General features: G+C 33.1%; 1 protein-coding gene, 1 long non-coding RNA gene and 1 pseudogene across 3 annotated transcripts; all 3 read left to right on the forward strand.

Moving 5' to 3' along the window:
• The first annotated feature begins 10,939 nt into the window (after window positions 1–10,939).
• On the forward strand, window positions 10,940–12,609 carry LOC145101819 (uncharacterized). Its single transcript, XR_013705866.1, has 2 exons — window positions 10,940–11,142; window positions 11,583–12,609. It is a non-coding gene; the product is annotated as an uncharacterized LOC145101819 (long non-coding RNA).
• Window positions 12,610–20,258: 7,649 nt separating this feature from the next.
• On the forward strand, window positions 20,259–22,601 carry LOC145098484 (serine--tRNA ligase-like; annotated as a pseudogene). Its single transcript, XR_013704561.1, has 9 exons — window positions 20,259–20,405; window positions 20,513–20,583; window positions 20,704–21,044; window positions 21,138–21,331; window positions 21,408–21,511; window positions 21,733–21,901; window positions 21,979–22,158; window positions 22,234–22,465; window positions 22,579–22,601. The product of XR_013704561.1 is annotated as a serine--tRNA ligase-like (transcript).
• A 125-nt stretch (window positions 22,602–22,726) lies between these two features.
• LOC145098485 (serine--tRNA ligase-like) lies at window positions 22,727–24,817 on the forward strand. Its single transcript, XM_079036120.1, has 8 exons — window positions 22,727–22,843; window positions 23,104–23,238; window positions 23,326–23,431; window positions 23,482–23,690; window positions 23,772–23,875; window positions 24,047–24,230; window positions 24,307–24,486; window positions 24,574–24,817. The coding sequence occupies exons 1-8, from the start codon at window positions 22,727–22,729 to the stop codon at window positions 24,778–24,780; spliced, it is 1,242 nt and encodes a 413-aa protein (XP_078892246.1). The 3' UTR covers window positions 24,781–24,817.
• Window positions 24,818–27,029: the final 2,212 nt, after the last annotated feature.

The following is a 27,029-nucleotide window of genomic DNA, read 5'->3' on the forward strand; positions in this document are numbered from 1 at the left end:
TCGGGTGGAAACTTTCCCGTCACCATGAAGTTGCATATATCCGCATACCAAGGTGGTGTTTGGATAGCAAACAAATGCTCATCCGGGAATGTGTCATGGATGGGGATCGCATCTTCGGGTTGAACTATTCGGCTCAAATGGTCGGCGACTAGGTTCTCTTTCCCGCTCTTATCTTTGATCTCAATATCGAACTCTTGCAAAAGCAGCATCCACCGTATTAACCTCGGCTTCGAATCTTTCTTGGTAAGTAAGTGTTTTATGGTTGCATGGTCCGAGTATATGATCACTTTAGTTCCAAGGAGGTATTGCCGGAACTTCTCCAGTGCAAAAACAATAGCGAGCAACTCTTTTTCTGTTGTGGTGTAGTTGCATTGTGCACTGTCAAGGGTCTTTGATGCATAGTAGATGACATGGTGTGCTCGACCCACCTTTTGACCCAATACTGCCCCTACAGCCGTGTTGCTCGCGTCACACATGATCTCAAACGGGAGATCCCAATTAGGTGGTTGGATGATTGGAGCAGAGGTGAGTAAATCCTTCAAACGATCGAAGGCATCCTTGCATGGCTGAGGGAACTCAAATTCAACATCTTTTTGGAGTAGTTGACACATCGGCACTGTAATCTTTGAAAAATCTTTAATGAACCGCCGATAGAAACCTACATGGCCAAGAAACGAACGAACTTCCCGAACATTTGTCGGGTAAGGAAGACTTTTGATAACATCTATCTTGGCTTTGTCAACTTCCAAGCCTTTTCGGGACACAATATGACCTAGAATCAATCCTTTGTCCACCATGAAATGGCATTTTTCATAGTTAAGCACAAGATCTGTGTCAATGCACCTTTGCAAAATTTTTGTTAGATTGCTCAAACATTCATCAAAGGAGTTTCCATAGACTGTGAAGTCATCCATGAAAACTTCAATGATGTTTTCAACATATTCAGAAAAAATGCTCATCATGCATCTCTGAAATGTTACGGGTGCATTGCATAGGCCAAAAGGCATACGCCTATAAGCAAATGTGCCAAAGGGACAAGTGAAGGTGGTTTTCTCTTGGTCTTCCGGGGCTACCGGAATTTGATGAAAACCCGAGAAACCATCCAAGCAACAGTAATGAGATTTACCTGCCAATCTCTCTAGCATTTGGTCAATAAATGGCAAAGGAAAATGGTCTTTTCTCGTTGAGGCATTCAACTTTCTATAGTCAATACAAACCCTCCACCCGTTTTGCACACGGGTTGGCACCAAATCTCCCTCAGAATTCTTGACAACTGTGACCCCTGCTTTTTTCGGGACTACCTGAACGGGGCTCACCCATTTACTATCTGAGATAGGGTAAATCATACCTGCATCCAAAAGCTTCATGATTTCTTTCTTTACCACCTCCATCATGGGTGGATTCAGTCTTCTCTGTGCCTCTCGAGTTGGTTTGAAGTCCTCCTCCATGAGGATCTTATGCATGCACAAGGAAGGGCTCAACCCTTTTATGTCAGCAATTGTCCACCCAATAGCTTTCTTATACTTTTTCAGCAAAGTCACCAACTCATCTTCTTCTAACATGGACAACTTGTTGGAGATAATGACAGGCAAAGTCTTCTCTTCCCCAAGGTACGCATACTTCAAATGATCTGGAAGAGTCTTCAATTCTAGCTTAGGTACCTGTACAACGGAAGGAAGAAGTTTTGTGTCAGAAATGGGCAATTTCACATTGCTATTATCATACCTTATTTGCTTCTTTTCTTCCATGCTCTCCATAATTTCCAGCAACTCTTCATCTAACTTGAAATTTTCTGCAATTTCTTTGACTGACTTGCTATCAAAATTCCTGCTCAAAACTAACTCCAACAAATCATGGTTAGTCAACTCAAAACACTTTTCAGTCAAAGGTTGGATTATATCAACAAAATTTATGCAATGAACATCACTTGGGTACCTCATTGCTTCATAGATATTGAAGTTGATGACCTCCCCATCGAATTCCATGGACAATGTACCATTGTAGACATCAATTTTTGTTCTTGCTGTTTTCAAGAATGGTCTACCTAAAAGTATGGAACTCGAGGATGGATGGTCATCATCTTCCATATCAAGCACATAAAAATCTGCAGGAAAGACAAGCTCATTAACTTGCACCAAAACATCCTCTAATACACCTTTTGGGTGTACTATAGAACGATCTGCAAGTTGGATGATTACCCCTGTTTTTGTTAAAGTGCCTATGCCAATAGATTTATAAACAGAATATGGTAAAACATTAATTGAAGCTCCTAAATCTAGCATAGCACGGGGGACATACAAGTTTCCCAATTTGCAAGGAACGGTAAAAACACCTGGATCCTTGCACTTTGGGGGCATCCTTTTCTGCAAAACTGCAGACACATTTTCACTTACTTTCACTGTCTCATTACCTCGCAGTTTCTTTTTAGATGTGCAAAGTTCCTTAAGAAACTTAGCATACCTAGGTACCTGATTGATCACATCTAAGAGAGGAATGTTGACTTCAACTTTCCGGAACATTGCCATGATTTCACTATCTTCTCTCTCTTTTTTGTTGTTGCTCAATCTTGATGGAAAAGGTGGTGGTGTGATCTTTGCTTCTTTCTCTCCCGGCTTCTTTTTCTCCACCATTTCTTCTTTCTTTGCATCCTTCTTTGGTGGTTCTTCTATCACTAACTCCTCTTCTTCTTCTTCGGGCATCTTCGGGCCGTCATATTTCTTTCCACTCCTCAAGCTAATTGCACAAGCATTGTGCTTTGGGTTCTTCTCAGTTTGAGGAGGTAGCTTTCCTTGATTCTCCATTTTGAGGATGTCTTCTAAGGACATATTTGAGGATCCAGCTTGTTGAGGGGGTTGTAGTTGCTTTGGTTGGTAATTTTGTTGTGGGAATGGAGGCCTTACTTGGTAATGGGGTGGGGGTCTTTGTTGATAACCCATATTTTGGTTGTTGTTCCACCCTTGATTGCCTCGGGGCTGATCATAAGTTCTTTGATTATGCCCGGAATAGCCTCCTATAACATTTGCTTCTTCATATTCTTCTTCTTGCAATTGAGGACACATATCAGTCGGGTGTCCCACTTGAGTGCAAATGCCACAGGGACGGGGTGTGGATTGCACACCTTTGTCCTTAGCAAGCATCATTACCACCTTAGTTAATTCGGATAGTTGAGCTTCAATTTGAGGAGTGTGCACCTCTTTTACACCTCGAGGTGCATCTGTGTACCAATCTTCATCTTGACTAGTATGCTTTGAATCCTCCGCCATGTTTTTTATGAGATCCCGAATCTCCGTTGGGGTCTTGTCAGTCAAAGATCCTCCACTTGAAGCATTAAGAAGTCTTCTTTCCCAAGGAGTCATGCCTTCAATGAAGTATTGAAGGATTTGATACTCACTAATACCATGCTTTGGGCAACGGGCACAAAGCTTTTTGAACCTCTCCCAATATGTATGAAAGGCTTCTCTTTTGTGTTGTTTGATCCCAATTATCTCTCTTCTTAGGGCTGAGGCTTTCATTTCTGGGAAGTATTTGTCTAAGAAGAGGCGTGCAAGATCTACCCATGTGTTGACCGTCCCCGGTGGAAGGTCATAAAGCCAATCTTTTGCTGAGTCTTGCACTGCAAAGGGGAATGCCCTAAGCTTGATTTGGTCTTCAGTGACATTGTGCGGTTTCATGCCAACACACACAACATGGAACTCCGTGAGGAACTTGTAGGGATCTTCATTTTCTAAGCCTCTAAAGGTTGGGAGTAAGTGAATGAGACCAGATTTTAATTCAAGGTTTGTGGCTGCCAGATAGGTGATGCAAAGAGGTTGTTGAGTAACCTCTTGCCTCGCCCATTGGCGAAGGGTTTGTTCGGGTGGTGGATTTGGAGGCGGATTCCCTCCATGGTTGTCTCCCATGGTATGAGTAGTGGTTAAAGTTTCTGTGGGTGTAGTGTTTGGGTTGTGATGAGTAGGTGAAGAGGGTGGGGTGGTATTTCTGGATGAGGATGGTTGAGGTGAAGGTAATGGACTTTCTGTTTCGGATGCGGACACACTTGAGAGGGTAATATCCTCCCAAATGTTAATGACCGGGGGATTGGATGATGAAGAAGTACCGGAAACCGGTTGCCTCTTACGAAGCTTGGCTTGCTTCCTTAACTTCTTTGCAGTCTTCTCTATCTTCGAGTCAATTGGCAGTGGTGTACCTGTACGAAAAGATCTAGGCATAAACAATTAGTAACACCGTGTCCCCGGCAATGGCGCCAATTTGTTAGGCGTGTCAGACCCGACAAATAATAGGGGTACAATAGACTCCAAATACACTGCTTTAATGCACTAAAAAGTAGTACAAGGCAAGCAGGGTCGAACCACAGAGACACGGAATAAAAGTCTATACCTTTTTGCACAAGGTACTTTGGTCACAAAGGGGGGTTTGTTTGCAAAAGTAAATAACTAAATAACAATCTACTTTAAAAGCATGTACGAAATGAAATAGATTTGTAAACAAATTGATTGAATGGTTCTAGTTCTAGTTCTCAATGTTGTTGTTCAACTTGATTATGACTTGATGTAATTCAAGATTGCTATTCTATGTTGGTACTGAAAGATATTAACACGCTCTAATAACTCTCGCTTGCCAAATTATCTAACCAAAACACGCTCTTTGATTAGACCTAGCTTTACTAATTCAACCTAAAAACGCTCTTAGATTGTATTGAAAAACCACATTAAGTTTTGTATAAGCTTCCCAACAATGTTCATTTCTTCTCATACGCTCGGAAGTGTGAAAACATGTGATATATGTTTTACAATAAGAAAACTTATTGCTTGTTACCAATTATTAACTCAATAGAACGATTAGGTGCCCTAAAAGTTAATTAACTGCACAAAAATTCAATTCATGAAAGTGGCCAATCAAACACAAATCAAATTCAAGGATTCTAATTAAACAAAAACATAATCACTAGAATAGAATCACAAATCAAACATCAAATCATATGCTTCAAGTCAAGCAATTAACATGTTTTGAACAAGAACTAGAAACTAGGGTTTCTTAGCCACACATGGCTAAGAACAAATCAAACAAGAATAAGATGGAATTGGAATGTTTAATCCTTACAAAAGTGAAATCCAAATGTTTGCAATGATTAAGTCTTCTCAAAAGCTCCAAGAATTCTCCCAAAATTGCCCTAGATCGCCAGAAACTACTCCCAAAACCGTTCTCCCCTTCAAAATGACGTCTCCTGCTCTTTTATTAAAGTTCACGTGACATGCCATGAGGCCATGCGTTTTTAGCATGGCCATGCCTTTTGCCCATGTGTTTTTCTTTGGCATGGCCATTTGTCTTGACCATGTGTTTTTGGCATGGCCCATGCTTTTTACTAAAATTCCAAAATGTCTTCATTGTTGGCTCCATCTTCATGTTCCAAAGCTCTACGCTCCAAGCATCCAAGCATCCATGCATCCAAGCTCCACGTTCCATGCTCCATAATGCCTGCAAAATAAATCAAAAATAGTGAAGTACCAGACATTCTTAATGAAATATGTAATTGTCCTAATAATCAACTAAATGCAAGAATTATGAAGTAGAATGCTATAAAAAGACGGAAATAAACATGCAAAATAGGTGCATAAAATGCACCTATCAATCCACCCTCAGACGTTTCCACCATTCTGGTTTGGGGGTGACAAAAGACGACACACATTTTTGCATGTCGTAATTTTAAATGTTTTGAAAAAAATATATTTTTTCAATAGATTTACTTATTTTCAAATTAAATAGCACATTTAAAGTTTTGTAATACAAATAAAATACCATACACAAGAAAGATAATTCATTGTAAAAAATATAATATGTCAAATACAAATAATAATTCCAATGGTAAATAAATGTAATAAATTGATAATATTGTATAATATTTATTATAGAAAAACAAAACAAAACAATAAAAAGAACAAGTGAGTATGTTCTCCTTTGGTAGTCTCCATGACAACTTTAAGCCTTGCAACTTTACTACTTGAAGTTGCATCCATCTCAACAGTGTCGACTCTTTTTCTACAAGTTTCCTGCACCTGGGGACATAAAATGACTTGTATAGTAAAAGAGTAATTTATGTTTTTTCAAGTCAAATCAATTACGGTATGCTGCTATTTCTTGTTTTTTTTAACTAAAAGGCCTAAATGCATAAAATAGAAACTTAATTCAACTTATTTGTGGTAAATGATGCTTAAATGCAAGAAATAGTAAAGTACATTATTGTTTCGTGCACTTGGGGACAAATTTTGATAACAAGAAAAGCCCTAAAGGCATACAATTTACAGTTTGTCACATTGCCCAAAATAGTAATCATTAATTGATATTTGTAATATTTATTTTGGACAATAATATTTTGTAGGAACATATAATCATGTGAATATCCAACACATTTGTTGTGTTCTTGAATAGACCAATAAGAATTTAGTAAAAATTAAATTATTATTTAATCAAATAAAGATAAATATTAAATGATATCCATAATTATATGTATATTAAATGATATCCATAATTATAATTCATTTTTATGGAAAATAATTAAATTCACTATTAATGTCAACAATAATATTTTTCAGAATGAATTCGCATCTAGGTTTTCATGTATGGGTTCGCGTTTTGTTTCAGGACCACCCACTCAAAATACAACAAAGTTGCATGAAACATGATGAACGAAAGTGTATTCTAGCAGAATTAAAGTTTATTATAGCAGAATGGGAGTGTATTCTAGTAGAATACACTCTCGTTCTTCATGTACCAGACAACTTTGTTGTATTTTAAGTGAGTGAGTTCTAAAAAAAACATAAACTCCTACATCATTCTAAAAGAATATTATTGATGACATTAATGATGAATTTAATTATTTCTAGAAAAAAAGAATTATAATGATTGATATCATTTAATATACATATAATTATGGAAATCATTTAATATATGTGTTTATTTGATTAAATAATAATTTAATTTTTACTAAATTCTTATTGATCTATTCTAACACACAATAGATGTAAAAAACATTTGAACCTAACACTAACTATATATATATATATATATATATATATATATATATATATATATATATATATATATATATATATATATATATATATATAATTTTAAAAATTATAAAGACATAAAAATAATATTTAAACTTTCTATGGATATTAACGTAATTCTACCAAAACCAAAAGACCTTTTAAAGACAAAGAGTAGGGCCCAAAGTTATTTTATGTTTCAGCACAAATTGGGGCCCATTATCGACATGCATTACCAAAACTACTGCTCGACTATGATTTATGGAAGCAACGATATGCTTGGTCTTGGAGTTTTATTTCTACCGATTAATTCCTAAGCTTATAAACTCAAGCCTATTCTGAATTCGCTTGCCTCCGCAATCGGGTAATAAAATATTTTTACTTTTCAGTTTTATAATTTCAGCTTCGCTTGGTTAATTACTTGATTATATAGAGGGTTTAATTGTTTGTATTGTATCTATGCCATTCGAACTCGTTCATGACCTAAATGTTTATTAAGTTCTTGAAGTATGTTACTATACAAATTAACACTTGATGGCTTTTTGTTTTTAAACTTTATTATATGGATTTCATCTCCCCTTTCTTTGTTAATTGATCGTTTATTTTTGGGTAAATTCTGGTATTTGATCCGTTTGACATGTGGGTTATTGTTTTGCTCATTCTAGATTCTCTTAAGTATCACTTGATTCTTGTAATCTTGTTCCTTCTGAGTTGCTTGGTGCTTGTTGGCAAAAAAATTATTATAGTTTTTCTGGTTCAAGGTTAATTGATCCTTTAATTGCCCTTCATTTGATTCTCCACAACTTTTTCTGCTATTGTAATTGAGTAATTGACTTTGCTTTTGTTTACAAATTTTGTAAGTGAGTAATTAATTCTCTTTATGTTTTTGTTTTCTAATATTGGCTGATAAAAATAGCAACATTGTCTTTGTAGATAAGATATTTATTGATATACAAACCTATATCATGAAATAGTCTTCTTAAATTTGTTTCTTGGTCCTTTTCTGTTTAATACAATACATTACTTTGTTTTTTTTTTACTTGGGTAATTGGGTCATGACTCATAGGCCATAGCACATATGATCTATCATAATATGCACAGATACAATGATTATAATTAGTTTGTTGGATTATCTAGGGTTTGTTTTCAATTTGGTATATTTATTTCATGTAAGGTTTTGATTACAAGAAGCATGGCCAAAAGCAAAAGTGTTAGGTTAACAAGAGAGATGTAATCATTGTGGTTGTAACCTTGTCTAGAAGGTGTAACTTGGTTAGTTTATAAAAAACAATTTTACAATTTCCAAGTACTATATTTTAAGAGCATTCATTTTCTCTAGAACGGCTAATTTCCACCGAGTCATCTTTGACTTAATATTTCATGGTAAAGTTGGCCTGTATATCATATTATCATGTAAACATTATGTGTTTGTCTTGCCTTTTTCTTTCAACCTATGATAAAATTCGATTATTTAAGAAGATTAACACATTGTATATACGTGTATGCTTGTCCTGTTTTCATAATTCCTACATCATATGTAGAATTTGCATTTACCAAGATCTTAAATATATACTATCCTTTTGCTAAGTGTAGGAATGACTAAGACAAGAAATATAACTAGAAACAAGAATCATGATCATGACGATGCATCAAAATCTAGCAGGTTAATCATGATGCGTTGTTTTTAGTTATGATGCAACTGAGAATTGTTGATATTCTTTCATTCAGTGGAGTTTGCAAGTCATGGAGGTCGTTCACACTCTCCAACTGGAATAGGTTTATGGCATCCAGACCACCCATGTCCATGTGGATCTCTGATAGTGTTTATGAGAAAGAGCACTACTGCTACCTAGAGGACTTTGAAGGAAGGAAGTTCAAAACCCTCCTTCCCAATTATGTTGGCAGGAGGTATGTTGGATTAACTTGTGGTTACTTGGTGATGTTAAGTTTGAAAACCCACGACTACTGGCTTGTGAATCCTATCACGAAGCATGAACTTCATTTCCCTCCTGTCCCGTATATATCAAATCGTATTCCATTCAGGGCTATCCTGGTCTTTTCACCTTGGTTATCCGGGTGGTTGTTTTTTCTTTTAGAGAGATTCTCCCGTTTTCGATGGTGGGTAAAGATGCATGGAATTATGTCTCCTCTGCTTTTTCCATCATTGATTTACATGTTTTCCACGGGAAGATATATGCTCTAAACAACGATTGGCAATTATGTGAGATGAGACTCGGTACAGAGCCCAAATTGACATTACTTGAAATCAAGAATTCTCCAAAGGAACTCTTCTCAATTCCGATGCTTGTAAGTTCGGATGAAAACTATTCGATGGATCACAGTTTAAAAGATCCGATTCGGGAACTAGATTTTGGCAAAATGAAATGGGTGTCACCTAAAGAAAAGACAATACGAGAATATGCATTCTTTCGTGGCGACGTGTACATGATGTGTTGGACTGCTATAAAATCAGAGTCGTGGGTTGTTCCTCGCCCAAAATACAACATATATGATTGCTTCGTTGAGAAATATAAAAAAGGTAGGTTCTTTTCTTCAAGGATGTGGTACTTCCCTCGTGATTGTTTGGACATTAATCTCATAAATAAGTGAGAGACATGTTAGAGCACTATTTATCTCTGTTTTTTTTTCTTTGCATATCAAGACATGCATCTTGCAACTTATTGTTTAATCACTTTTGTTTCATGCTGTACGGCCATCATTTATATCACCCTTTTAAGTGTGCAAATAGGTGGATTAACAACTTGCAAATTTTAAATTTCATGATTAACAAAAAAAGAAAAGCATTTCCTTTCAAATTGCAACTGTGCCAATTAACATATACCCAAAAAAAAAACCGTGTTAAGTTGTTTTTGCAAAAAATTCATAGCAAATGCCCAAATGATGCTTTGAGATAACTTGTATATCTAATTATCTCATGCTAGTGGCGTGTATCCAGTGGCGGAGCCAAGTGTAATAACGGGTACATGGACCCCTCTTGAAAGTTGATATTAGCTACATTTTACTAAAATAACCCTTAGAAAATTCATGGTTTCTTGAAATTATTCTTTTCCATTTTTGCTGAAAAACAACCCTTAAAAAATTATTTTTTGCTGAAATTATCCCTTTGGCACCCACTTTTGCTGAAAAAACATACTTTTGTAATATTTTTAACAAAAAAACTCCCAAAGAAACCTCAAAATTTCAGATTTTTTTTCTAGGTTCAAATTTGTATTTAATTTTTCATATAAGATGGACCCCAGTAATATTTTTTTCTGGATCCGCCACTGCATGTATCTAGCACTGATGTAGTCGTATGGAGCAAATGTATCTCATATTCAGTAACTCTTTAGTTTTCCCAGGTTGTGCGTGTGTGTGTTTTTTTGGGTGCAAATAGCACTGATGTAGTCTTATGGAGCAATATGCAAAATGATTTTTTGATGAAATTTCAAGAATAAGTTTAAGGCAAACAACACCATTGTATATAAGCTTATGGTATAGATGTCTAGAAGGTAAATGTTTGTCTTGTCATATAAGGTTATGCTACATGAAATGAGTTGTTAATAACTTGTTTTTAATGAAGAATAAACATAAACAGACAAAAATGTCTCCAAGATGTGAACTTAACAACAAATTACACAAGATTTCTTTGGGATACAACATTATTTCACATTTTTATGATTATGAAATAACTTTTTCTTTTCACCGAAAGGCAATATATAATGAGAAACAATGTACAAGCCACAATGACAATAGATATGAGAGTATCCTTGATTTCTTTCTTCTAATAGACCTTGAAAATGATTTATATAAACTAGCTTGACTACTGAAATAGGATAACAATACCTTGTTTTATGTTTATGTGATCGATTTTAAAGATTTCACTAGTGAAAACAAAACAGAAAAAGTAAAAGCGTGTGGCTCAAACGACGAAAAGCGTGTGGCCCAAATGTTTGTAGAAATTGGGGCTTATTATCGATACCCATCAGCAGTTAACGAGTAGCGAAGAGAATTAGCACACGGGAATAGAGATGTCTTAAATCATAATCCTACAAAAACTCAAGCAGATTCCCGAAATTGTTTATCGCCTTCAATCAGGGTAATTTTTTTTTTCAAACATGTTTTACTTTCAGTTTCGCTTAGTTGATTGCTTGATCATCTAGGGTTTAATAGTTTATATCCATGCGATTCAGTTCTCGTTCATAGCTCTTGTTGAATCGATTAAATCAGAGCGTAAATGTTTAGAGAAGTTATTGAAGTATGTTTTCTAATATTGTTTAATAAAAAAAAGGTAACACTGCTTTCGTTCCTTTTAATCTTTCATCAATGTCACAGCTCACAAGAAAGGTTGAATCTTATGTTGTGCGAAGTACATGTCGGTCAATCTTGATCATGTTTAGCTCAGTTTCTTAAGATCGTTTCATTTCATTTAATGTTTTTTATCTTGGTAATTGGGTCATAACTCACACAAATAAATTGATTTTAATAAGTTGGTTAGATCATCTAGGGTTTGTTTTGAGTTTGGTATTTTGGTTTCAGGTAAGGTTTTGATTACAAGAAGCATGGCCATAGGTGCGGAGAGATGTTGTGGTTGTAACCTTGTCAAGAATGTGTAAAACCCTTTTTAGCTTATAAATAACAATTTTACAGTTTCCAGGTAGTATTATTTTAGAGCATTCATCACTTCAAGGACTGCTAATTTCCACTTTGATTCATCCATAACTTACTTAATATTCCAAAGATCTTGAATATTTAAGTTTTATCATTGCAGGAATGACGAAGACAAGAAACCAGAATCATGATGATGGTGAAGCATCATCATGTAGCAGGAAGAAGAGGTTCAAGACTTATGACAATGGTGGTGTGGGACCTTGGTCACATCTCAGCAATGATGTGCTTTTTTTAGTTATGATGCAACTGGGAATCTTTGATTTTCTTTCATTCAGTAGAGTTTGCAAGTCATGGAGGTCATTTACCCCATCCTTGATTTACATACTTTCAAGGGGAAGATATATACCCTAAACAAAAACAACAAATATCATGTGTGTGAAATGATACTCAATCCAGAGCCCAAATTGACATTTCTTGAAATGAAGAATATCTTAAAGCTATATGTCTCTCATCCGGTGTTTATAAGTTCGGGTGAAAACCTGTATGTGATGGATCAAAAGTTCACAAGATTCATGTAATGTTGAGGAGCTAGATTTTGGCAAAATGGAATGGGTGTTGCCAGAAAAAAAGACAATTGAAGAATATGTTTTCTTTCTTAGCACTTGGAATGGTGGTGCTGCAATTAAACCAGAGTCATGGGCTTCGGCTGCTCAACCCCCATCAAAGTATAAGAGATATTCATATGATTATGAATGCTTCCGTGACATAACTGATGATAGTCAAAAGGGCGGGTTTTTTGGTGCAAACATGAGTGTGTGAATGTTGATCTCATTAATTAGTGCTAGACATTTTAGAGCACTATTTAATAATTAGATCGTTTTTATCTTTGCATATGTTAAATATTTTCAAGACATCCATCTTACAGTTTATTGTTGAACAATTTGGTTCTTGCTCATCCTTTTGTTTCGTGTGGGCACAACTATCATTTATATCTCCATTTGATGTGTGTGAAACGGTGGATTAAAAACTTGCAAAATTTGAATTTTAAATTGCAACACTGCTAATTGACACGATATAACAAAGACCATGTTAGTTGTTTTTGAAAAAAAAAAAAAGGCTAACCTGCTTATGTTTTAAAAAGGGTATCCTATATTTAGTTGGTTTTATCTTTGAATTTGGAAAAAGAAATGTACTTTTTTTAAAAAGGGTAACCTACCTATCTTTTATGTAAGGATGAGCAGTTAGTACCGAATTTTGATTACTGAAGTTAAACATATAAGATGATACTTGGTTTTCTAAAATCATGAAATTCGGGAATTGGTATTATCAGTACTGGTGTTAGTAATGAGAACTGGTATCATTCTTGGTATTAGTACCGGTAATGTTAGTTCGGTTCGGTACTCTGTATTGTTTTTTCACCCATTTCGGTATTCGGAATTCTCCAGTCGGTATCGGTTTTGTATCATGTTCATCCATAGTTTTATGTATATCTACTAGAGATGTTATCTCAACATGTCACATATATATTTTTTTAATTTTATACTTTGGCTCAAATTTTAAATTTTCTTACAAATTTGGTCCGAACATTGAATTTCATTACGAATCCATCCAAAATTTAGTTTAATTTACAAATTTATTTTTCTACAACTTTTTTAGATTTTTTTTCTTAATTTTTTTAATGGCGTTTTTATATTCTTTTACAACAGCTTTATAACTTTTATAGAAAAAATACTACTTGTTATAAATGTTTGTTACACGTTTTAACTAAAAGTTGTTAGAATTTTTTACAACCAATTTTAAGATTTTTTTTTTATTTCTTCTTAATTTGTTTACATGTGTTTTTAAATTCTTTACCAACATTTTTTAAGTTTAATAGAAAATTTTACTACTTGTTATAAACATTTGTTATATGTTTTAACTAAAAGATTATAAACTTTCTTTACAAAAAAATTAGTACAATGTTTTAAGTTTGTTTTAAACTTTCATCTTTAACAAAAATCTTTTTAAATGTTATAAAAAAGATTATAAAAAAGTTACGAAAAATATACGAAATGTTTTTAAAATGTTATAAAAAAGTTTAGAAATGGCTATATGAAATTTATAATAAAAGTTATATATATATATATATATATATATATATATATATATATATATATATATATATATATATATATATATATATATAAGTTGTAAGAAAAGTTTAATATTTATAAAATATATAACAATTTTTTACTCTAAAATTTTTCTAACATAAGTTTTAAAACGAAAATCAAATATGATTTAGAGTGGAAAATGTAGGTAATTTGGAAACCTTTTTTAAAGAGATTGAAAGCACTCGTGATTTAGACAGAGTAACTTTGAAAACACTCAATTGTAAACCAATATTGTTGATTAAAAGATCTAAATAACTGGGGTGATTTTTTTTTTATCCCAATCACATAATGGATGTATTTTTTCGATACAAGTTTGGTATTTTTGTTTATGTATGACGAAGTGATTAAGCATCAGATTAGGGGTAACTAGCAAGTAAATCAAGGGTAACTAGCAATTAGCAACCCACATGAACCAAATAGCACCAATAACGAATAAGAGATTGAATAATTTTATTTTTTTTGAATAAAAAAAGATTTGGGACATATATGAAATTCTCCCTTGTTGTTATTAGGTGTTTGTTAGATGTGTTTTTGTGCAAGATTTCTCTTAAGTTGGGTTATTTTTGTCTTTAAACATAATCTTTCTTTTTCAACCACCTGCTTGATTTATTCATTATATATGGTTACAGATTTTTTTCAGTGGTTTAAGAACGCAAAATTTGACTTTCTTATTTATAATTAACTAGATTAATGAGTTTTTTCATTTAAAAATTAAAATTGAAGGCAAAATTTTAGTTGCCAAATACCACTTAGATTATAGATAAGTGTTAACAGTTAAATACCAATAAGACGATAACTAAGTGGTTTGGTCAAATTAATAGTTTATCATGTTCATACACTTATAGTATATGTTTACGGCCTTCAAACACGACGATCTTCCATTTTCGTTGCCCCTTTAAACAACCAAGATCCATGATCGTCTTCGCCACATTCTACCATCGAAGTATTCTCCTTCCCTTGTATTTTCTCTTTCTTCTTTTGGTTTTTCTATTTTCTGTATTTTGGTTGTGAAATTAGGTTTTAGTTGTCAGTGAATAGGGGTGTCAAAAAAACCCGAACCCGATTAACCCGACCCGACCCTAACCCGAATAAGGTAATTAGGGTCGGGTTCAATAGGGTTAGAATTCCAAATCGGGTTATTCGGGTTAACCCGATAAACCCGATTTATAGTTACGGTTGGTTTTAGGGTTGATTTTTACAAAAAAATCAAGTTTCGGGTCAACCCGAATAACCCGGTTAGGAATTCACAACCTTTACGTATTCCACCGCTCTCTACTTGAACAGTACAAAAGACTACAAACCCTTTGAAAATGTAAATTTTTATGACTCTAGAAGCATACGAGGGTTAAGTAACTCCCATTGGCGAAGTTGAAGTCCAAAAAGATATAAAATCTCAAAAGTAAAGATTTTTTTTATAGTTATTTCTACTTTAAACTAACTATAAACATGAATAAACTACATGGTGTTGATCGTTAACTAGAGAGTGAAAGTTCATATATTTAATATTTATAATGGAAGAACTCTTTTAACTATTGTGGTATGCATGCTTTCTCATATGCTGTAATAACCATGAGGTCCATGATCTTTTATTTTTAATTTATTTCAATTTGTATGCATTCTTGATGTTAAGAAAAGAGTAAAAAAAATGGTTTGATTTTATATCAGATTGCACTCTTGAAAAAACCATATATATTATGTTTAAATTAAGTGTTTAGTGTATTAACCCGACTAACCCGACCCTATTAACCCGAAACCCGATTAACCCGAACCCGACCAACCCATACCTTAATAGGGTCAGGTGTCGGGTTAAATTATTTTTTGTGAAAACACGACTAACCCGACCCGATTAACCCAAAACCCGATTAACAGCCCTATCAGTGAAGCATGTCACTAAATAAACAAAGTTCAAATACACTTGAGATCATGAGATATAGAGGAAGAAGTACGTCTATAAATTTTTATTTTTTTATAATGTAAAATTACTTTGCCAATGCAAATGTTTATCACGTAATAGAAAATGGTTTCCGTTGAAACGTAAAAAAAAAAAACATTTTCAAATAGAAAAATAATACTGTAAAAATTTATTGCAAATACTTTGATTGTTTTGTAAAATGAAATTCGTTTAATATTAAATATATTTTATATTTTAAACTGTTGCTATATTTAATAATATATTTTAGTTAGTTTTAAGTCCTATTTAACCATAGTACCATACTACTCGACCACAAAGTGGACTGACAAATAAAAGTTGCTCTTTCGACTAAGCAAAAATAATAAAATAAATATATTTTTTTTCATATTTTATATAATAAATTATTTTAAAAAATATTATCAAATAGCTTATTTTACATACACATCTATCATACATGTGCTTTCACACAATTAAAAAAAAAAACCGATACGAAAAAGACCGAATTAAAAAGTCTGATACGAAAAAAGAGTAGCCAAAGATTGCTCGAAATGGATCGAAACCAAACAATTTGTCGTCTAGGAGAAATCAACCAATCGCCAGAATGAAATTATTCTTCGTCCGTTGCATCGTGCGGGTACGCTGCTAATATATATATATATATATATATATATATATATACACACACACACACACACACACACACACACACAACGTCGGGTAAATTTGGAAATTTAGGTGAAATCTCCATATTGATAACTAGAGAATGTAGATTAGCATGCAAGATAGTAACTTTCACATGAGAGTATAATTAGGTCTTCCTATCCATTCAGCAAACAAACAAACCAAAAAGTCTTCATCTTCCATCTAACAATATGAGTAACGGTTAATTGTATGTATCATACTTGTCGATTCCATCCCATCCAAAATATAATTTACGATGTTTTAAATTTGGAAAATAATGGATTATAAAATAATATATGAGTAAATATGATATTTTAAAAGTTTATGAAGGGCATAAATGATATTTCAAACTTAGATTTTAAGAGCGTATAAGAGTCATTTGATAAAAAAATAAGTATTTAAAATGATTATAAAATGTTTAAAATTGTTAAATAAATGATCTGGGTAAATTTGATATTTTCAAAGCTTAAAAGGATAGATATGATATTTTAAAATAAGACTGAAAAAATATAATCTTTTGATGTTTCGAAATTCTCCCAAAAGATTTTGGAGATTTGATTTTCATTCCAAAATTTTCGACCAAATTGGGTGGGAACCGGATGAAAATTGGAAAGGACCGTCATATCCTCAACCCTAATATTACGTAACCGCAGAATCATATATAGTTGACATCCCTCTGATCGTTTTCTAGTATTACGTAGCCGCAGAATCATAGTTGACATCCTCTCATCGTTTTCTTCCCTCCCTGTTCACTCGCATATTCTGCTGGTAATCGTCTTGCTGAAGTCGATCCTCTCCATAATCAGGTACGCATCATCTTCATATTCAGTCGATTTCTTCTTCATCTTCTTTCTTTTATTCTTTATCCTAAGCAGTAGCAAAATCATATCAATAATAGTTCCAGTTCATATAATTATAACTGTTGTGAATTATACACGGATACACCAAGATTGTCTACATTGAGTATTTGAGTTTGGAACTTTGATTGGCTAGTTAGAACTTAGAACACGACTTAAAGTCTTAAAATCAAACTCAACTGGCTAAATACCTTATCCTTTCTTCGATTGTTTAGTTTTGGTTCATTAGATATTGGAATACTCAGCAAATAGCTTAAAATCTGCACAAGAATTTATCGGTTATTAGTAGAACATAAAAAGCAAAAGTTTAGAAAACGTCAAGATTTTCTATCAGCAAATGTAAGGAAAAAAAAGTTAATCTTTCTTATTATAAGTTCTTTCTTGATTGCTTCTTTTGCCCGATATACCCCTGCATAAACATACCCCATTCCTGGTCTCTTTTTCCCACTAACAATTCTCAAAAGCCTCAGTAAAGGATTTGTTAAATGGGTGATCTCTATGATTTCGAATTTGTAATTTGTTGTAGACGAAGGAAACATAGAAAATTTCGATAGATTCAATAAGATCATATCTTGAATAGATTGTCCTATCCTTTAGATAGATCTATACTAGAGAAATTTCTGTCTTAAGACATTATATTTGCAGGCCTAAATCTCTACAATTTCAAGTTCACTTTTCCATAAGGGTATATTCACTTTTCCATATATATATATAAAAGCTTAGTAATAAATAAATAAGATTAAAGGAGTTTATTTAAAAAAGTTAATAGGGATTTAAAACAAATGTTGAGAAATAAAAGGAAATTATGATTGTATACATCTACCATAACAGCATTTTATTAATTAAAAAACGGATAATAGTATTTAATTTAATTAAAAGGAATTTGAAGTTTTAAATTAAAAAAAAATTGATAAATAAGCAGAATAGTTAGATATTTAGAAATATATATAAAGGCTTAGTTACAAATAAATAAATAAGATTAAAAAAATTATTTAAAAAAGTTAATAGGATTCAAAACAAATGTTGGGAAATAAAAGGAAATTATGATAAAACATTTTGGTCTGGTGAAATAACTTTAAATTAAGGGCAATGATTCTTCCACGGAAGAGTTTTATTAATCCACTAAATTTAAACGTCTAATGACAATTATACCCATACTTATATACGGTGAATTTTAATTCTTCTTAGGCTGTTTCTTGTTATGTCAATTATACTCAAAAATAAAATATTGAGAATTTATACCTTTTCTCCAATTGTTTTTTTTTCTTTGTTGTCTTCACCACCATTTCTCTTTTGTTTTGACAATGAGTCCCCATCTTAATATTTATTTTTTCTTTGGTAATTCTCCACACAACTAACTTTTTCGAATGATTTTATAAAGATAAAATTATTACACAATTAATCATTTAATAGAAAAAATAGAATAACTTCAAACTAAAGTATATCAAGTCATAATAAAATATTATCCAATAAAAAATTGCAAACGAATGCATATTAAGTATTCAAACTGCTCATCTGTAGAGGTGTACAAAGTGAACTGGTTTTTTTAAAACTATAGGAAAAAACCAAACCGGTTTTATTAAAACAGGTATTTAGAAAACGAACCGGCAGTTAGGAATCAGATATTTTAAAAACCAAAAACCGATTTTTTTTTTTTTTTTTTTTTTACCGATTTTAAGCCGAAACCGGTTAATTGAGAAAGTTGGATACACTTTTAAACCAAGTGATCGAAAAGATTTTAGTGTTTGTGATGATTCCACAAACTTAAATTTTGAAGGGTATCACACATTAGAATTTAGTTATTTTTTTTTTCTAGTAAGTGGTTGGTTGTGTAATAGTTTTATCTGATTAATATGTTTATAACCTCTTTAAAATACTTGGTGGTGTAAATAATGGCAAATATATATATATATATATATATATATATATATATATATATATATTAAGATGATGGATTTATTGTAAAAAAAATATTGGTGTAAACAATAAAGGAAGAGCAAAGAAAAAAAAAGATGAGGGTTATAAAATGTCAATACCTCAGAGGAAAAAGAAGATGGGGGATATAAAATGTCAACTCCTTATTTTTTGGTATAATTGCATTACGAAGAAGAGCGAATTAAGGGGTGGTTTGTTTTATCTTTTTAAACATCTTTTAATTTTTAGGAAAAGATAAAAAACTAAAAGATGTTTGGTAAAAACAAAAGATCTTTTAAAAACTACTTTTGGATAGAAGGAAAATAAACTTTTTGAAAAAGTCACATAAATCTGAATTTTTGTAACTTTTTCTAAAAGAACTTTTGTCTTCTCAAAAACTAAGCCAAACACCTCCTAAACATCTAAGTGGAAATAAAATCTCCTATATATCTTAATAAGGGTATACTTGTAATTCCATTTTTAATTTCATTGACTTAATCAAATTCTTCCTTGGAAGAATCAGCGATAATGGGATACGAGTTCAGGGGGTAATATTGGCAATGCTTGAAGACCGTATGCCTCGTAAGTCGTACCCTTCATCCCCAAGCAATCCCGACCAATACTACTCCAATTTAACCCCTTAGCCTATAAAAGCCGAGCCTAGAAACTTGTGTGCACGGCATTTGATAGAATCGTACCTGTAAGTATCACTCTTTGATTCTTGGTTGCTAGCCTCTTAAATTCCATACGTATATACACACACATATATAGCATGTTTTTTCCTTGATTTTTCTGAACTGAGTGTGCTATACGTATGCACTGTCTTGGGAGGAATACCATCTGTGGGGTTTGATATATAAAACTGATTTTTGTATTTAGAGATCTGTTTGTTTCTAGTTCTCAATCGACTTTTATTATTTAATGATATAATGGTTGTTTGTGTTGTTGACAATCTTTTGGGTGGTCAAAGTCAGAACGAAGTTGAGCCACTACAAATTACATAAACTGTTTTTGTTTCCAGTTTGGTCTTTGGTGCACATATCTTTTTTTTTTTTTTAACCATGTCATCATCATACAGAAGGAAAGAAAGAAGGAGAAAGCATGTTGGACATAAATCTATTTAGGGAGGAAAAGGGCAACAACCCGGAAATTATACGCGAATCTCAACGTCAACGGTTTGCAGATGTAGAGATTGTTGATGAAATTATTTATCTTGACAAGAAGTTGCGAAAACGTAAGCTTCATTTTGATTAATCTTTGTGTTTGTAACTTTATATTACATAACACAGGAAGCAGGATTTACTATGTATGCACAACTATTTTTAATATTTTGATTTGCAGGTCAATATAAGCATGAACAGCTGCTCAAAGTCTTTAACAATATCAACAAAGAAGTGACTAAACTTAGCATTGTAAGTCTTTTGTTTTTTCACATGGTCACATGTTATATTAAAAATCTTGTCTTCCATTAGCATAACAAACTTATAGTATATATATATAACACCAAATTGCAAAATTTATTTCTTTTGAAGGCCGGGGAAGATGCAAGTTCCAAGATTAAAAATACAGAGGAAATCAAGGACTCAATTGCAAAGAAAGGTGCTAAGGTTCAGGAGGCCCGTGCAGCATTATATTCAAAATTGAGCATGGTTGGGAACCTTGTGCATGATTCAGTTCCTGTTAGCAATGACAAGGTGGACATTAATTATTTGTTTCTTTAAATAGATTAGTAGCTCATAATTAACATTCATCATCTCTTATTTACTAATGATAATGTTGTTGTCCGGACATGGGGAGAGAAAAGAATGGAGCCAAAACTAAAAAAATCATGTCGAGCTTATGGAACTTCTTGGAATTGCTGATGTAGAAAATGGTATTAATTATATTACAGTTTATTTGATTGCAGAAATTACAGGTCTACTGCCTCTTTATTTATTTATTTATTTATTTATTTATTTATATTTAGGTGCTAAGATAGCTGGCAAGGGTGGGTTTTGTTTGTTAGGCGATGGTTTGCATCTAAATCTAGCTCTTATAAAGTTTGGTCTTGATTTTCTGGAGGAAAGGGGTTTCACATCATTACAAACTCCATCGTTTATGACGGAAAATATAATGGGAAAGTGCACTCATTCAGTCCATTTTGATAAAGAACTTTACAAGGTAATAGCAATACAATACGCTTTCAATTTTGTGGAAAATATTCAAGGTTACAGTTTTATTCTTGTTTTTTTAATAGGTGACAGGTGAGGGTGAGGATAAGTATCTGATTGGTACCACTGCACAACCACTTTGTGCTTATAACATAGATGGCCGGGTTCATCCAACAGAGCTACCAATAAGGTTTACTTTATTACCCTTTTTATGGTCTTAATTTTTAAGTACATAGAATAGGTAATTAAAGGGTTGGTGTCTGAATACATTAAGCTGTGGTTTTTGGCTTAACTCATTAAGTAAAAAAGAAACATCCATATGTAGTTGTCCCGGTTAAGTGCTTAACCTGTTAAGTTAAGCCCATTAAGTAAACAAAAAAAACATTGTATTAATGTTGAAAAAATTATCAGACAGGTGGGATATTCAACTTGTTTCCGGAAAAATGCTGGCTCAGATGGAATATTCGATCCTTCTCAGTGTGAGAAAGTTGAACAGCTGTGCATCACCAGCCCAAATGGCAATGACTCATGGGACATGCATGAGGAGATGATAAAAAACTCTGAGGAGTTTTATCAAATGGTAATTATTTTTTCACCATAGACACACACAAGTATTTTTAATTAAATATTTAATCTTACGCAAATTTTGTGCTGCAGTTGAAATTGCCATATCATATAGTGTCTGTAGTCTCTGGTGCCCTAAATAACGCTGCAGCAAAGACGTATGATTTGGAAGCATGGTTTCCTGCTTCTAATAATTACAGACAATTGTTGTCGTGCTCAAACTGCACTGATTACCAGTCGAGAAAGTTGGAGATCAAATTTGGGCAGAAAACGGTTGTTTTTTTTTTTTTGAATCGTATTTTATTATTAAGTGGTGCATGGTGTGTTGATTTTGAGTTGGTTTTGCAGAGCAATGAACAAATGAAGCAATACTGCCATTTACTGAATTGCACACTAACAGAAGCAGAGAAAACCATGTGTTGCATTCTTGAGAATTACCAAAGGGAGGATGGTGTTGAAGTGCCCAAAGTGTTACAGCCTTATATGGGTGGAAAGACGTTCATGGCTTTTCAAGCTCCTCCTTCTGATAAAGAAACAAAAGCTACTCAGACTCAGAACAGAAGTTTTGTGCATCCCACAGGTACTCAGACTAAGTCCCCTCTTTCATCGATTTTTTTAGTATACATTAGATTATATTATAAACCCCAAAGTCCTGATTCTGTGATGTTATGAAACTTCTGATGATTTTGTGAGGTCACAAGTTTGGAGCAAAGTAGTAATCGGTACAATATATGTGATCATATCTATTTATTTATTTATTTTAACTCTTTAGGGATGCATCTTTGGTGTTTGATTTTCTGTTGGTTTGGTGCACATATCTATTTTTTTTAACTCTTTAACCATGTCATCATCATATATCAGAAGGAGAGAAGGAAGGAGAAAGCATGTTGGACATAAATCTATTTTGGGAGGAAAGGGGCACCAACCCAGAAATTATACGAGAATCTCAACGCCGCAGGTTTAAAGATGTAAAATTTGATGATGAAATTATTCATCTTGACAAGGAGTGGCGACAACGTAAGCTTCATTTTTATTGATCTTTGTGTTTGTATTATTACATAACTCAGAATGCATGATACAACCATTTGTTTCATTCTTTATATTTTGATATGTTCCACATTTGATGTTGAATTGGAAAATCTTGCCTTCCATTAGCTTGATGAATTTATATTATATATAACAACTAAATTGCAAAATTGATTCTTTTAATTTTTAAAGGCCGGAGAAGAGGAAACCAAGGACCTAATTGCAAAGAAAGTTGTAGAGGTTCAGGAAGCCCGTTCAGCATTATGTTCAAAATTGAGCAAGGCTGGAAATCTTGTGCATGATTCAGTTCCTGTTAGCAATGATGAGGTGGACATTAATCACATCATTTTTTTCTTTAAATACATTGGTAGCTCACAACATTCATCACCTCTTATTTACTAATGATATCTTTAGGCAAATAATGTTGTTGTCCGGACATGGGGAGAGAAAAGAACGGAGCCAAAACTAAAAAATCATGTCGAGCTTGTGGAGCTTCTTGGAATTGCTGATCTAGAAAAAGGTAATTATATTACAAATTATTGAATCGATAAAAATGCAGGGTTAATGCAGCTTTATTTATTCTAGGTGTTAAGGTTGCTGGTGGTAGAGGGTATTGTTTGAAAGGTGCTGGTTTGCATCTAAATCATGCTCTTATAAAGTTTGGTTGTATTTTTCTTGAGAAAAGGGGTTTTAAGTCAATTAAAACTCCATTCTTTATGGTGCATGATATAATGGAAAAGTGCGCTCAATTAACCCAATTTAACGAAGAACTTTACAAGGTAATAGCAATACAATAATCCTGCAGTTGTGTGGAAAATATTAATTCAAGGTCACAGTTTTATTCTTTTTTTTTTATATAGGTAACAGGTGAGGGAGACGATAAGTATCTGATTGCTACTGCTGAACAACCTCTTTGTGCTTATAACATAGATAAATGGATTCATCCACAACAGCTACCACTAAGGTTACTTTAATACCCATTTTACACTTATATTTGTAAAAGCAATTTTCACATTGTGAGAGGAGTTGAAAGGGAAAGAAACATTCTCATACTTTTGGCTTAAACCCATTAAGTAAAAAAGAAACATCCTCCCATATTCTCTTTTTTGCTGATTGATGTTGAAAAAATTATCAGATATGCTGGATATTCATCTTGCTTCCGGAAAGAAGCTGGCTCACATGGTCATGACACTCGTGGACTCTTCCGTGTTCATGAGTTTCAGAAAGTTGAACAGTTCTGCATCACCAGCCCAAATGGAAATGAATGGTGGGACATGCTTGAAGAGATGATAAAAAACTCTGAGGAGTTTTATCAAATGGTATTTATTTTTTTCACCATATATAGATGCAAATATTTTTGACTAACATCTATTGTATGTAAATTTTATATTGCAGTTGAAATTACCTTATCGTGTAGTCTCTATTGTCTCTGGTGCACTAAATGATGCTGCAGCAAAGAAGTATGACTTGGAAGCATGGTTCCCTGCATCCAGCACTTACAGAGAACTTGTGTCTTGTTCAAATTGCACTGATTACCAATCGAGAAAGTTGGAGATCAGATTTGGGGAGAAAAAGGTTGGATTTTCTTTTTTCCATTATTGAATTGTATTTGTTTTATTTAAATATTATTAAGTGGTGTACTGTTGATTTTGAGTTGTGCAGAGCAATGAACAAACAAAGCAATACTGCCATTTATTGAATTCTACACTCACAGCAACAGAGAGGACTATCTGTTGCATTCTTGAGAATTACCAAAGGGAAGATGGTGTTGAAGTGCCTCAAGTGTTACAGCCGTTTATGGGTGGGAAAAAATTTATCCCTTTCCAAGCTCCTCCTGTTAAAGCAACGAAAGGAAAGAAATCAAAGTAGTTGCTTGAAAGTGTGTTACTACTTTCTTATTGGTTCAACAAATAAAATACTTAATTTCTATGGTTTTTTTTAGATGATAGATTTTTAGATGTTACTGGTAAAATTGTATGTCTTTTATTCTTATTGAAACTTGTCGTTTTGGATATGCTGGATGATTTTAAAAAGTTTTCATTGTCTCAATACAGCATCTTAACTTTCATTTCTAATTGTTATTTTTTTTATAATTTTATTTAATTGTTTTTTCTTTTCTTCTTCAAGCTTTGTACTTCGAACGTACATGAAGTATATGTCGAAATTTATCTAGAACAATTCGGGCATACCGAAATAAATTAAAGGGTAGAAACAATTCGAGCAGTTTAAGACAAAAGACTTATTTTATAGATTTGGGGAAGTGATGGCTGAATTTGGTGAACATGTGTGAATTGGTAGTTGTTGGAGGATTTTTTTCTCCCTTTCCATGTAACCTCTTTTTTGAGAAATGATGAATGTGGAACATTTTCTTTCAATCAAATTCCAAAGAAAGCTAATTACAAAGATTATATACAACAATTACACTAAGCCTTTTCTTCTAACATAAGCCTAACAAATTGTAACTAAATAACTAACTTTTCTAACAGGTAATTGTACTAACATAAACTTTTAACAGACTTAACCGAAAAATGGTTTTCCGTTAAATAACTTAACTCCATCATCCCCCTTAAGATGGAGCCGTAAAAATTGTTTTAAGTACCATCTTGGATATAATGGGCAAAAGCTTTGATCTTGGCAATGGTTTGGTTATAATAACAACCAACTGATATTGAGTACGAATAGGCATAAGGCAAATAGTGTTATCAATCACCTTGTCACGAACAAAATGGCAGTTAATTTCTATCTGTTTAGTACGTTTGTGAAAGGTGTGATTGTTGGCTAGTTGTATGGCAGAATTATTATCACAAAAGATCAATGATGAAGAAGAAGGTGTGAAACCAAAATCATGTAGAAGATGTCTGAGCCATATAAGTTCACTAGTAAGAACAACAATGGCATGATACTCTGCTTCTGTTGAAGATCCGGATACATTCGTTTGTTTCTTAGATTTCCATGAAATCAAAGAATCTCCTAGGAAGACTAGGATTTTGTTTGATGAATCATAAAAGATGATGAACAGCTGGTAAATGTGGTTGCTTGGGATTAGTAACATATTGACTTAATCGATTGACTGCATAGGCAATATCTGGTCTTGTGATTGTCAAATATAAAAGTCTTCCAATTAATTGTCTATATTGTGATGGATCACACATTGATGCACCTTGAAAGTTAGAAGTTTTAAGCTTGGGATCCATAGGATAAGAGACTGGCTTGGAAGCCAAAAATCCAGTATCTTCAAGTAGTTCCAGAGCATATTTCCGTTGACAAATAAAATTCCCAGTTTTGGATCTTGCAATTTCAAGACACAAAAATAATTTGAGATTTCGAAATATTTTATTTTAGTTTGAATTGTTGACTCAGACTTTGTTTGTGTTTGTTGATGCCATCAATTGAAGCCCCGATAATTACTATATCATCAACATACACCAATAATGCAACATAAGAAGAACCAGACCCTTTGTAGAACAAAGAATAATCAGCTTTTGATAGAGTGAATCCTTGACTAAAGAGGAATGAAGAAAATTTGGAGTACCATTGTCTGGAAGCTTTACGAATACCATAAAGAGATTTCTTTAGTCTAAAAACCAGAGGGGCAGAATGATCATTTTTCTGTGAAATTGTATAGCCTTTGGGATCAAATTTGGGGCAGAATGGTCAAATCAAGCAATTTATACCCTTTTATGCCAATTGGATATCCAAAAAAAATGCAAGTTGAGGCTCTTGGATCAAATTTGGTTCTTGAAGCTTTCAAAGTGGATGCAAAGGCAAGACATTCAAAAGTTCTGAATGTAGAATAATCTGGTTTTTGACCATATAATTTTTCAAATGGAGAAATATTATCGAGAACCTTGGAAGGTGTTCAGTTTATCAAAAATGTGGCACACAACACACATTCAGTCCAATATTTAGAAGGCACTTTGGATAGAAGAAATAGGGGATGGGCAACATTTAATAAATATTGATGTTTTCTTTCCACCACAGATTTCTGTTGTGGTGTTTGGACTCAGGAAAATTGGTGAAGTACCTCTTTTTCATTGAAAAACTCAAGAAACTTCGATTCTTTTGCATTATCAGACCTAAACATCTTGATTTTTGCATCAAATTGATTTTCAACCATA

Source organism: Lactuca serriola, chromosome 4, assembly GCF_051521515.1.
Source record: "Lactuca serriola cultivar US96UC23 chromosome 4, Lser_US96UC23_V15, whole genome shotgun sequence".
Taxonomy (NCBI): Eukaryota; Viridiplantae; Streptophyta; class Magnoliopsida; order Asterales; family Asteraceae; genus Lactuca; species Lactuca serriola.